This window comes from Lampetra planeri, unplaced genomic scaffold (genome assembly GCF_965212315.1).
Source record: "Lampetra planeri unplaced genomic scaffold, kcLamPlan1.2.h2 scaffold_1664, whole genome shotgun sequence".
NCBI classification, from domain to species: Eukaryota; Metazoa; Chordata; class Hyperoartia; order Petromyzontiformes; family Petromyzontidae; genus Lampetra; species Lampetra planeri.
Window position 1 is genome coordinate 9,123 of NW_027614397.1, and position 14,341 is coordinate 23,463.

At 49.6% G+C, this 14,341-nt stretch overlaps 1 protein-coding gene across 1 annotated transcript; it reads left to right on the top strand.

Annotated features, from left to right (window-relative positions):
• Positions 1-4,754: 4,754 nt before the first annotated feature.
• LOC144739698 (sortilin-like) lies at positions 4,755-13,724 on the top strand (the record flags this gene model as incomplete). Its single annotated transcript, XM_078622620.1, is given in 18 exon segments — positions 4,755-4,822; positions 4,911-4,992; positions 4,994-5,014; positions 5,082-5,243; positions 5,318-5,391; positions 6,426-6,475; positions 6,935-7,062; positions 7,254-7,398; positions 7,478-7,633; positions 8,575-8,681; positions 9,988-10,090; positions 10,160-10,328; positions 10,778-10,962; positions 11,636-11,825; positions 12,496-12,612; positions 12,862-12,970; positions 13,407-13,519; positions 13,601-13,724. Coding segments are annotated over 18 exon segments (2,070 nt in total), but the record flags the coding sequence as incomplete, so codon positions are not given.
• Positions 13,725-14,341: the final 617 nt, after the last annotated feature.

A 14,341-nucleotide genomic window follows, 5' to 3' on the forward strand; every position in this document is an offset into this window, starting at 1 on the left:
AGTTGAATGTTTTTATTTGATTTCATTTTTAACCAGGAACAAAAAACTCATTGAGATTTAAAAGTGTCTTTTTGTAGGAGCGTCCTGGCCTAGACGGGTACCAGCACCGTTTAGACAGACGTTAAGACATAGAACACCGTCCATAAGTCACATTAGAAATCACAGTGACACAGCAGCTTTTTCCACAGTTTGATAAGTCAAAACACACAGACAGACGTCGTTTGACCTTTGACACTGAGCGTATCCCCGACGCTACCTTGATGCTAGCATACTGTGGAGTACCGTAATTACATGACTATTTACGTCCAATGCTTCTTGAAAGTTGAGAACAGCCACGTTCATACGTGATCTCAACTTTTATGAACCGACGGAGGTTTTCTGATGGCACAAATAGTCATGTAATTACGGTACTCCAGATTATGCTAGCACCAGTGTAGCGTTGGGGACGCTGGATGGTAGGATCCTCCTCTTCTTTTGTCATCTCTGTTTTGTGTCAGTCGTTTAATTCACCCCTGGTCTTTCACTGACGTGAGAGGGATTCGACCTGTTTGGATGGGACCCCCCCCCCCAGCTGTTCACGTCCAAGGAGTCACACAGCTGAAGTTGTGCAGATTCAGGAACGGAAAAGACTGAAAGGCAAACGTAGGAAGTTCTTTAGAACGTATGTGAGGTCGTTTGCGTGTTAAGAACCCAGGATGTTTGGAGGAGGACGCGTGCAAGAGCTGGAATCTTCAAGATTCTTTATCTGCGTTTTTATGTGTCAGAGGAAAGTGAGTCAGTTCTGTTCTCTCTGAGTGTGTGTGTGTGGTGTGTGTGTGTGTGTTGAGAGTGTGAGACAGGCAGAGAGAGACGGGGGGGTTCTCCTTCCTCTGGTCGCTGGCGGTAGATCGTGTTCATACCTGACACAGTCGTCTTGTCGACTCCTTCCGGTTGTTTCTCTCCGTCCTCTGTCCCCTTTGGCCAGAAAAATGGCAGCGAGAAATTAATGTTGTGTTTTCTGGGTGAAGGGAAACATCAGGTCCGCCGTCGCCAGCTGGAGCAGCAGACCTGATGTTCCACACGGGGAGGGAGGGATTTACAGAAACTATGTTTGTAGGTGTAGAAAAAGAGATTCAGCTGAATCGACCAGTCAAAGGTGGAGTTTTAAAAACGTTCTCCTTCCACACGGAACCGTCTGCAGAAGCATGTGCGTCCACACAAACCCAACGAATCGGCTGCAGTACATCCTCCAGATCTGTAGGTGGAGCTGTAATACAGCCGCAGAAATACACCATCACAGAGAAGAAGACATGGAGGATGAACTGGAAACCAACACGAGCAGAAGAAGATGATGAACGGAACCAGAAAGAGACAAACAGACGTTACGTCACAGTCAAACTTCCAGAGCACTCGGACACATTGTAGACCTTCCAGTAGGTGGCGTCGTAGCCCCACGCTTTGATAGTGAGTCACAACTTTCACCGATGTCCAGGAATATAGAAACAAAACTAGAGTGATCCAGAGCATCAGTGCACATTGTAGTCAAGAAGGTTCTGGATGGAACCGAGCGTTCCAACAGGGTGGGCGTGGTCCAAATGTAACAGGACACATGCGTGTCACATGACGCCAGCGTGGGACAGTCTGCCCGGCAACCGAGGAGATTCGACTCGTTGGTGAATGTCTGCTACTGTCGCATCACGGAATTCAAGAGTCAGTGTGACCCGTCTCTCTCTCTCCAGCTCCCTCCTGGACTTGTTGTCTTTTTGACTTTTAGTGTTCACGCACCAACCCGAGGGAACACTGAGAATATACTCTGAACTCATCACCTTCTCACAGATTTTCACCATTTCTAGAATGTTTTGACGTTGTGAAGGGGAATGTTCTTTGAACAGTGACCGAAATGGGGTCTGTCTCTGACCGCCCCCACCCCTTTCCAAAGTCGTCCGGCAGGTTGTTCTCTTTGACCGTTAACACCGGCGGTCTCCATGGCAACATTTACAATTAATCAAACGTCCGATGGTTCCTGAGAGATGTTGCTCTTCACAGCTAAGTTGCTGTCATTGCGGGAATGACTTGGCAATTTTCTGCTGTCAGAGTCCTTCTCCTCCTCCTCCTCCTTCACACCAGGTAGAGGAACCGATGACACTCAGTCCATCCTGATGAGGAGGAGAAAACGTTGATTGATGTTTTCTCCTACTCCTGGCGTACAAAGGACAAATAGTGGTGTACTTACGGTAGTCCAAAGTGTGTTTGACCCATCCCAGACATCAGAGGCTGCTGGGTCCAGCCCCGGTGTTTGACCCCCCCTCTGATGTTTCTGTGTGTACACACCAGCGGAGCAGTGGGAAGAAGGACTTCATTGTGTTGGCTTCTGACCTCTACGAGAAGACCCCCCCGCCCCTTGATGACGCTGTAGTCAGCATGGTGTGTGTTCTGGACTGAACTCACTACAGAGGGGATGTTGGATTATCGAGTCCATCGATGAGTTTGGTCCTCAGATGTGGAAGCACCTGGTGAAACGTGACACAGGTGACAGCGGCTCGCAGAGCCTTCTGGTCCTCACAGACGCGACGTGACTTCACGACGCGACCCGCACCATGTTTGAGACGACGTCAACGAGCAGCCGCCCCAGGAGTTGTCGCTGTCCGGTATTAGTTGGAGGAGTTCAGACTCCTTCAACTGATTCTGTTTTCAGAATAAATAAAAAACATTGTTCCTCTCTGGAATACAGTCAGCAGCATGACTCAGGAGGAACATTTACATTTAATCTGACTGACATTTGTGTGAATGGAATATTTTCATTTTAATGTCATTTTAATTTCTTTTTTTTTGACATTTGTATGAAGGGGTCCTTTTTGAATTTTTTTTCCTTTTCAGTACTGGGTTTGTGTAATAAATGATGTTTGGGCGTATTTGTTTATCATGCACCGAGGGTGTGATGGAGGGATGGGGGGGGGGGGGGGTGGAAAGATGTGTTCACTCCCTCCGCTTGACAAGGACTTTCCAGCCCACCGAGGACTTCCAGAGCTGTAGACACTCCTGTTCAACACCAGCCAGAAGATGAGTGAGGAAACGTCCTGGACCCGGATCCATGGGGGACGTTGACCTCACACCAGAACGGAACCAGAACAGGATCAAAATGGAACGGAACCAGGAACTGAACGGGAACAGGACCAGAAGGGGACGGGACCAGGACAGAACGTGACCGGAACGGAACTGGAATGGGACGGGACCAGAACGGAATGGGACCAGAACAAAACATGACCGGAACAGAATGGGAACGCCTGGAAACCTTCTTGACCCCCAGTCCACCACAGTTATTTAACCAAAGTTCTTTCACCCTGGGTTCTCTTAACTTCCATCCTTCCTTCCATCCTTCTTTCTTTCCTTCTTTCCATCCTTCCTTCCATCTATCCTTCCTTGCTTCAACATACAGCTGGTTGTAGTAAACATCATTGTGTGTCTTAACAGTTTTGTCGCTGAGGCAGAAATGTAGCTCACACACACTGATTTGGACCGTCAGGGCGGTTCACCGGGTGTCCCCCGGTGTGTGTCCCCTGGTGTGTGTCCTCTGGCTGGTTTTCTTCTCAGTTCTTGTCCTTGACCGTGATCTTCTCTTGTGTTCCAGTTCACCTTCAAAGTGAGGAACATGGGCTCCCTCCTGTCTCTGGCGTGGGTTGGAGGACGGGTTCCCGGGGGTGAGTTGTCGATGTTGACCTCATCTACTTTGTCTGTGACGCTCCAACAAGTCCAGTGAAAAACTATCAATCCAAGTATGGACGCTACACGATACACAGGTTGAACTAGTTGACAACGTGTTCTTCTTCCTGGAATCCCCTGTTGGATCAGGACCATCCTGTTTGGATCAAAGTCCAACTACGACACTAACTGCTTTGATTCAGATTAAAACCAGGATTGGACGACGTGATTGAGTCCCGTTTCATATTCCTTCTTTCCCAATTTCAAAATCGGATCCAATCCGATAACAGATCACCTGTGAACAAGTGGCCCGATGTGATCGGTCAAACCAGAGTTTGGATTTTGCAGCTTGAGGTGCTACCACTAGGGGGGTGTCTAGGCTTCTAGACATAGTCTTGTGACAGATTGGACCAGTTCTATCTCCACTTTCTCTCAGTGTGTTTAATTCACTGACGGGATCTGCTCGGACTGTGTCCCTTCCACTTCTCTCGACATATGGGTACATCTGTCATCAGACAATGTTCTTAGGGTTCCTAGTGTTCTTGACATCACACACCGGACGCGTCCTGCTCCTCTGTAGCTGCAGTGACCTACAAGGAGACCTGGGGTCAGTTCGCTCTCTGTTTACGTTCCACAAGGAAACAGAGAAGAAGAACGCACGAATGGTGGCAGAACTGACAGACGAAGTTTGTGAACATGTCACTGACAATAAACTAGCGTTAAATTCCAATTGAGGAGAATTCACGGTGGAACCGCTGGATCATCACGGGGCTGAGGTCGTTGTAAATGACACGTTCATTTGTTAATTAACCACCAGAAGTCTGAAATAGAAGCTTAGAAATGGAGAAGATGACCGTGACCTGGTTCGTTGCAGCCCCTACAGTGGATACAACAACATTTACATGTTTACATGTTGTTGTATCCTCAGGACAACAGTCCGATTTCCTGTGTGTCATGTCCTGTCAACGTCTTTCCTTCCTGGGAGTGTCCCTCTGTCCGTCTGCACGCCGTATGTCACAGCAGGGTGTGTGACGTGAACTGAGCTGCGGCGGCGTCCCGTCTGCTCCTAGGTGCTGCTGGTGCTGACCACCTTCCAGGTGCCATTGTTCATGATGCGGTTCGGACAGTCCAACCTGTACAGGAGGTGAGGAGGAGCCCGGGCCAAGTGGAGCGGTGTGCGCGTGCGTGTATGTGTGTGTGTGTGGTCTAACCTGGCTGTGTCACGGTGTCAGTGAAGACTACGGGAAGACCTTCACGGACGTCACCCACCTGATCAACCACACCTTCATTCAGACCGAGTTTGGCATCGCCATCAGCCCCCGACCACTCCGGCAAGGTGAGTTGGCTTGTCCCGCGTCTCCGTTGGGATGAAGAAGCTGAATTCTCTGCATGCGTTGTTATAGGTGATCCTCACGGGTGACGTGTCCGACATCGGGGGCTTCCGACTGTTCCGCTCGCAGGACTTTGGCCGGACCTTTGTTTCGTCAGAGCTGCCGTTTGAGCCGCTCATTCAGATGCTTTACAACCCCGGAGACTGCAGCGCGCTGCTGACGCTCAGCATCACGGTACCGGCATCCACAGCACACCGCCTCGACCCAATCGGGCCCCGCCTTCTTCTCACCGTCTCTCTCCTGCTCAGTTTGACCTGTGGCTGTCCGAGGACTTTGGCGCCACCTGGAGGAAGATCCATGACAGCGTGTGTTTGGTCAGATGGTGGAGAAATGTCCTCCACATGATCACCAAAGACCGGTTGACAGTTCTGTGTCATAGCTACAGCGTGGGGGACGACACGTAGGGGGACGACACGTAGGGGACGACACGTAGGGGGACGTAGGGGACAACACGTAGGGGACGACACGTAGGGGACGCAGGGGACAACACGTAGGGGATGACACGTCGGGGACAACAGTGTTGTTGAGTGTGTGTTTGTGCTCTCTGCCCTCCGTTGTTTTCCCAGCTGACCTCAGGTAAGACTCGGGTTTCAAATGAGCGCCAAAGTTCTCATGAGTTTGCGGCGTTGACCTGCGGTTGTCGGCGCTGCGACAGCGACGCGTGACCACGGCTGTCACTTATACTCGACCTAAATGGACGACGGAGCGAGCGAGCGAGCTGAGGCCGCTGTCAGACCCCATCATGAGTCAGCAGCAGCGTTGTTATTCTGTCCACAGTTTTTGAAACGCTTCGACCCGTTTGGCTCCGGAGCTGGATGGAGCCCGGGGGGGGGGGGGGGCACTTAGAAGGAACCACAAACACCTGTCACCTCTTTATGAAAAAGTAGATTTACAGTTGAGCTCAGGAGAGTTTCCGTTTGTACCTTTTTATTTCTTTTCATTTCCGTCATTATCACCTCTCTCCATCATCTATTCCTGTGACTCTAGTTCTGTCATAGTCTCAGTCCATTCTGTACAGTCTGATGGGGATGTACCTTTCCAACACCTGTGGATATTGCTGACCTTTTAAAACTGCAGAGTCCATGTTCTGACACTCCCAGTATCAAGGTTTGGTATCATCTTGGGGAGACGGGGGTCTCTATCTCCAGAGCCCTCCCCAGGTGTTGTATTACTTTCACCCACAATGGTTGTATCAGACTCCATTCCCATAGCACATGTAGGAAAGTCCCTGTCAGGTCATAGACCGATCCTATGGAGTACAATCTATGTATGAACTTCTGTTGGATAAACCTCCCTCCATATTTCCCTCTGGGATAACAGTTATCTTTCCTTCACCGCCTCATTCCTCTCACGCAGGGGACCGAAGAACAGCATCTACTTCACAACCAACGCCAACGGGTCCTGCAGTGAGTGAACACACACACACACACACAGAAAAGTGTGTTGAAGCATATTGACTGAGATACATGTATCAATGCATCAGAACTTTTTTTCACTTGACCAGTATGTAGGAGAAGGTATGTGTTTGCGATGGGGAGTCGGTCAATCATCGATCAAACTTTGTTCTTGTACAATAAAACAAACTAAATCAATCTAAATATGTAGTTTAAGAAGGTGCATTTAGATATAGAAGATAAAAAAATAGAAAATAACCTGAGGAACTGAGTGGAAACGTTCAATATTTTCGGATTCACAGAGTTGCAGCACTACCGGTGTGGTACTCCAGAGTATGCCAGCACGTCATTGGGGTGGATGTTGTTGGGTCAATGAGGTCAGTTAGGTGTGAAACATGTAGATAATAAACCAGTCAACATCAGTATGGTTAACATCCTGTGCTCTGCAATGACCCAGCTTGTCCCCGTCAGATGACAAAGGGGCGTTGGAGCTGAGGAAGACGACAGACTACGGAAGAAGTTTCCACACCATCGCAACCAGGGTTTACTCTTTTGTCCTGGGAGGACGTTTTGTCTTTGCTTCCATCATGACCGGCACGGTACGCGCGTGTGGTGTGGGTGTGTTAGGAGAGACTGTCCATCGTTTCTCATGTGCGATGGTCACTGGTTCCTGTTTTTGCCTGGTCTTCACCTGGAAATGTTCCTGTGTGTGTCTGTGTGTGTGTGTGTGTGTGTGTGTGTGTGTGTGTGTGTGTCTCTGTGTGTGTGTGTGTGTGTGTGTGTGTTCCAGGGAACCGAGCGTATGATCCACGTGTCAGTGGACGGAGGGGAGGTGTGGAACACGGCCCAGCTGCCAACAGTGAACCACGAACAGTTCTACACCATCCTGGCAGCCACTCAGGACATGATCTTCATGCACGTGGATGACCCTGAAGGTCAGAGGTCACTGATGCCGAGGGCGACCGTGATGATTACAAGTTTCCTTACATCAAACGGTGTGTATGTGTGTGTCAGATTCAGGGACTGGAACCATCTACGTGTCAGATGATAGAGGAACCGTGTTCTCCAAGTCTCTGGAGCGTCATCTCTACACCACCACAGGAAGCGACACGGACTTCACCGCCGTCACATCGCTGAGGGGCGTGTACATGACCAGCGTGCTCACCGAGGGTGGGTGTGATCTTTACTCCTTCGTTTGATTTCATCACGGTGGATCTTACCACGGCTGAACTGTTCAACCAAATCCACTCAGCGTCGGTCGGGTTGATAAATATTGCCCCCTGTGAAGGGACACACCCCTCCATTCCATGGGGATCGAACCCGTACCTGGTGTTTGGTTCCTCCACCAGGGAGGTCTCAAACGAGAGTTGATACTCAGGCCACGTCCACATGAAGACTGGTTCAGGTGAATCAGCAGTTTTCTATCTTTGGACCTTTGGTCTCCATGGAGACGAGTTCCCGTGAATCAGTAGTTTTCTAACAACAACAACAACAGTGGCGTCTGACCGAGTTGAATGTGACGTGTCTGTTCGTCTCCTTCTGGTTCTGGTCATCTTCTTCTTTTTGTGTTTGTTTCCATCTCATCCTCCATGTCTTCTTCCTTGATGTTGTATTTCTGTGGCAGCGTTATAGGTCTGGAGGATGTACTACAGCGCTTTTACTGGGTTTGTGTGGACGCACGTGTTTCCCAGACACAAATCCATGTGGACGTGGACTAACTGTTATGTTCTTGAATGAACCCCTCTGTGTAGCCTTCAGTTGGGTTGTAACTGTAAACTGATCTGTGTATACATGAAAGTTCAAAATAAAATAGACTTCGAATACACCATTGTAGGCAAATGTGTATGACATTTTCCAGTGTAACAGTGTAACATCCGTCTGTATGTGGACGTGGCCTGAAACGTGCACTTGTTCAACGTCCGATTGAGAGTGTACCGGTGATCTGGTGGGTGTTACAGGGGAGAATGTGGTGAGTTGTTACAGGGGCTTCAGTTCGTGTGCTGAATCACACAGTCGGCTGAACGCGGTGAACGTTGTGTGAGGAGTCTTATTTGTCTGCGGTTACTCATGCAACAGGACCCTGACTGGGTTCTCATTGTGTTCCCTCGTAGACGGGGCGGTGGAGACTGTAATCACTTTTGACCAAGGAGCCCGGTGGCAGCCGCTGCAGAAACCACTCAACAGTCACTGTGACACGTCGACCGACCGGCCGAACAGTGTGAGACACACACACACACACACACATGTTCACTGCACCGTGGGACGTCGTTTCATTGTCATTCCCAATTTGATTGAGTAGGATAAACCACTTAGAGAGTGTACTCGTTTTTAAAGGGGGTCCGAACATACTCTACAAGGAAAACAACAAAAAAAAAAACACAACAACAAAGATGTCACACGTCAACACAATCATTAAATAAGGAATACAAAGATGAGCACGACCTTTCAGTGGCCACGGAGATCCCCGAAACAATAAGCAGATAGTAGCCTAGCAAAATTACGAAAAGTAGGAGTACTACAAACTCTGTTGGTATAACATCATCTGAAGCTTGTCGGATTTAACTCAAAATAAGAAGACGACGCAGGGTTAAACCTGTGAAAAGATGACATTGATAGCAGATGTTTGAGGGAGGGTTCTTCCAGTCTGAGGACGTTTCGAACATAAACCAATGGATTTGTTTGGAGGGCCGTAGTGGACGAACATGAAGTCAATATGGAATGTAGACATTTAAACATGTTAATCTTGACAAACAAATCAAACACAGGACGTGTGGAACGATCCAGTGTGTTAGGGACGTGACGTTTGAAATCATTCGTTTCCATTTGATGGTGAAGGACTTGATGTGATTTGATGGGGTGTGATACAGTCTGATGCTGCTCCTGGTTGGAAGTAGACAATCATGTAACATCATTCATGGGGGGGTTGTCTATCCAGCGCAGGACGATACGTACCGTGGACCACTGAACATTATCCGATATGTCTCTAAATGTAGCAGTTGGGTTTGGTTCAGGAGTACGATACCATACAAGTCGTGCAATATAAGACATGGTCCTCACTTGACCCTCTGACACCTACAGGATCACTGGTGCTACACTGGTGCTAGCATACTTTAAAGTACCATAATAACAGGACTGTTTGTGCTGTCAGAAATCGGTAGTGAAAGCTGAGAAGTGTCAGTCGGTTCCTCTACCTGGTGTGAAGAAGGAGCCAACATCCATCGGTTCCTGGAAGTTGACAACACCTATGTTGCTGACATTTCGCTGGCATTTCGCAACTTCTCAGCCTTCTTTCAGGGATGTTTTTCTGATAGCACAAATAGTCGTGTAATTACGGTACTCCAACGTATGCTGGTGATACTGTGGGTGTTCCAGGGTTGAACCAGGAACAGTATCAGATTGTATCATACCCCATCAAATCTGACCGTACTCCGTCTCATATCGCATGAATTGTATCGTATCGTCCATCAGTCGGTTCGGGCTACGTTCAGACCCCCCGACCTCATGTGTCACCTTTGTCCTTCCAGTGCAGACTTCACATCCACGCCACGTACAGCACCAGCATGAAGCTCAACGTCCCCATGCTACCTCTCTCTCAGCCCAACGCCGTGGGCCTCGTTCTCGCTCACGGTATTCAACACACACACAAACACACACACACACACACACACGTCTGACAGCCGCCCCTCCGTCCTTCAGGTAGTGAGGGAGATGCCAGGTCCACCCTGATGCCTGATGTGTATGTTTCCGATGACGGGGGCTACACGTGGCTCCTGTCCCTCAGGGGCCCACATCACTTTGCCATCCTGGACTCTGGAGCCCTGCTGGTGGCCGTGGAGCACTCCCATACCCCTGTCAATCAAATCAAGTGAGGAAGAGCCATTGTACAGTAGCTTTCCTTTAACCTGGCGCGACATGCGCACTAGCATACTTTGGAGCACCGTAATTACACAACCATTTGGGCAGAAATCGGTCATCAGAAAACCTTCCTGAAAGCTGAGAAGTGTCTCGGTTCCTCTGCCTGGTGAAGAAGGAGCTGGGAGAAGGAAAAAACATTGGTTTCTGAAAGTTGAGAAGCCAAGTTGCTGTCATTACGGTAATAGCTTGTGGGCTTCTGGCGACAGCGAATGGGATTACCGTAATGACAGCCACATGGCTCTTGTCAACTGTAAGGAACCGATAGACGTTTTCTCCTTCTAGCTCTTTCTCCACTGTCATTACGGTACGCCAACATATGCAAGCACCAATGTAGCGCCGGTGATACCGTCAGTGTTAAAGGAGTCATCACGAACTGCCCCACCACCCAACGCCACACAGGTTCTCCACCAACGAAGGACAGTGCTGGCACACGTACAACTTCACCAGCGACCCGTTCCACTTCAGCGGGATGGACAGCGAGCCGGGCTCCCGCTCCATGAACATCAGCCTGTGGGGCTACAGGAACGACTTCAGCAGATGGGTGGTGATCACCATCGACTTCAGGAGGCTGCTGGCCAGAGACTGTGAGTAAGGTCTGGTGGAAGGCTTGGGGGGCGCTTCTCCTGATGGGGGGGATTAGGACACGGTGGGGTTCTGTGTGTCAGACCAAAGATTCCAGAGCAGCAACGTGCAGCAGATCATTCCATCAGCAGCCCAGTTCGATGACACCTCTCGTAAACTACTGTGTTTCCACAGCAACGGGTGCAGTGTGATGTGGCACGATGCGAAACTACACAACAAACCTGACCGGAGACTCTTTTCCACCACACACGCTGTGCTTTTTCTCTTTGTGGTTTTGTTAGCGTAGCATGTAGCTTAGCATGTCAAGCTAATGTTGTGACGACACGGATTCATGAGTGTCTGCTGTCCAGAAGTTGGCATGTTTGTCGCTGGATTCACTGAGAAGCCTTATAAAGAATGCTGACCACAGGAGTCGGAATATATTTCTTGTAGCTGGTTGGTCACCCAGCCACAGCCACACCCCCCGTGTGGACCCGTCCCCAGCTGATTGGTCAGAGTGTTAATGGCGGTCTGAACCATCGTCAGACTGAGCAGGTAGAATCCTCTGGACCTTAAAAACCCGTTTAGTCCGCTGACACTGCTGCTCCTGGAACCTTTGGTCCTGACTGGACTCAGCGTCTGTTCACACGTGTGCCGTTGTGATGCTGGACGATCCAAATCGAACCGACTGTGCAGGCGGCGAAGGCGACTACGTCCAGTGGCTGGCGCACTCGTCCAACGCCGGCGGCCTGGACGACGGCTGCGTGTTGGGCTACAAAGAGACGTTGTTACGCCTGAGGAAAGAGTCCGTGTGCTGGAACGGTAGAGACCACGCTGTCACCAGGAGCCTGTCCCCCTGTCCGTGCACGCTGGATGACTACCACTGGTACGAAGGCTTCTTATGGCAGAGGACCACACAGCTTGTCCTTGACAGAACATTAACAGATAAAGGAACCAGAATACGGTGCGTCGATTGTGAAAAGAGCAGCTTCAGTTCGAATGAACTGAGCTGTGACGGGATATTTTCATTGATTGAAAATGAAATGTAGGTCAAGCTGAAGGAAGAAACGCTGCCGCAGGGAGAGAGACTCGTCCTGTGCAGTTTGGAAACATGTACGAGGAAGATCGGTCATGTGAGGAGGAAAGACCTCCATGTGACGAACCTCAGTTGAAATGTTTGTAGACATTTGTCCCGTGGTCATGTTGTAGTTCTTGTTGCCTGCACACAATGTAGGAAAATAGATACTGGGATCGCATTTTGGGCCGACGCAGTGGGTCAGTGGTTAGCACTGTCGTCTCATAGCAGGAAGGCCCCTGGTTCTTTCTGGAGTTACTCCCCATGCCCTCACTCTCAAATTATTAGTGTATATTTGTAGTTCACCATACAGATACAAGAGGAAGTCCAGATAGATTCAACTGAGAATAACAACAGACAAGAACACAATCAAAGACAAGTAGGATGTCCAGTGGCCGGTGGACGTTGGTCTGTGAGCAGACATCGATCCAGGCTCTCCACTCACCGGTCGTGGGCCGCCGGGCGTGTGTTTGTCTTCCAGTGACTTTGGGTTCTACCGGCCGGAGAACAGCTCTGAGTGTGAGGAGCAGGAGGAGCTGCTGGGTCGTCCTCTGGAGTTCTGTTTGAACGGGACCACGGAACAGCTGCAGACCAGCGGGTGAGAACGAGAAATGACGAGACTCACTAAACTATTCTAGAAGGAATCAAACAATCCGTGTAAACAGAAGGACAAACTGTAAAACCCTGTTAAATGTTGTTAATTCAGAATGTAGAACATTTTGGATTTGATTCATGTGGTTCTCTTATCTTTTATGCTACATGGTGTGTGTGTGTGTGTGTGTGATGTGCACCTTCCTTTTGTGTCTTCCATAAACAAATGCATGTCACTCTGTTCTCCGGTCTTAAGTTACCGGAAGATTCCCGGCGATCGGTGCGAGGGCGGTTTCCAGCCAGACAGAAAGGAGACCGACCTGGGGAGGTTGTGTACCAGTGATTTCCTCCGTCCGACGTCTCTGGTCAGTGCTGCTCGTCGGACGGCGATGATCTAAAGATGTGATGCTCCAGCTGATCCCACCCACTTTAAAGATCTTCTGTCACATGTATCGTTAACCCTCTAACACCGACGGCAGACAAAGTACAACTTAAGGATTAGCCCCAGCATTAGCAGTTCCTGAAAGCTGAGAAGTGTCACTCGGTTCCTCCATTGGTCCATCTGTCATTACGGTAATCCTATTAAAGGCGAATCACTACCTTAATGACTGCTTTAATGAAGCGATGGATATGTTCCGATGTTATAAATAGTCGTGTCATTATGGTACTCCAAACTATGCTAGCGCTAGCGTAGCCCTGTAGATACCGTGGGTGTTAAAGGGTTAAGGACCGATTGCGAACAACCTCCTCTGTTCCCACGGTAACGTGTCTCATCCCACCTTTCCTCCCTGCTCCCGTCAGACCGACAGCAGTTCCACAAACACTGCTGTTGTGGTGATGGTCGTCATGGCGATCCTGCTGCTGAGTGCCGTCGCTGGCGTTTGGGTCGTTAAGAAATACGTCTGCGGCGGGCGGTCAGTCACATGCACACGCACAACGATACACACGCCCTACTCCCGCCGCCTGACGCTAACGTGCAGACGTGTGTTCACCAGGTTCTTGGTGCACCGGTACTCTGTGATGAGGGAACACGTGGAGGCGAATAAGATCGAAGGAGTCGATGACATTGACACACACTACATGGAGACGGGAATATCGCAGTATGATGACTCAGACCAGGTATTTAACGCTCTGTTCTTCAGCCGGAAAACGGACGATTCACCACTTCATTCTTCCCTCACGTCTCCTCGTAGGATCTCTTAGAATAAGGAGGAGTGCCGACCCCGACTCCTGTCGCTCCCGTTCACTGCCGCTGCCCCCTGGTGGCTGGAGGACTCAGCTGCAGCACAGCGACGTCTCCTGTTGTTCCCCGCAAACGGACAATGCAATCATTCAGGATCAGGGCAGGAGGACAAATCCAACAAAGAATAGACAATGAGCTTTGGGGTCACAGAGAGCTTTTGTTGTTGGTGTCACGACGCATCGGTGCTCGGGTGTGTTTCCTGTCACGCTGACTGAGTAGAGGAGGCGGGATCGAGAGGACAGATCTTTGAGGCAAAGAGTTTGTAAAAGATTTGATGAACAACTTAGAGAGCAGCAAAAGACGGAAGTCTTTCATGTTTTAGACCCAACGTAGTTTGACATCAATGTCCCAGTCTGGTCCCGGTGTCTCAACATGGTTCAGACATTGTTTCACTCCAACTGATTTCCAGAGAAAACTGAATGTTTCTTTCATCACAAATATATTTTTTCCTGTCGAAACAAGCACTTTCCTCTCCAGCAGCCATGGAGATGTT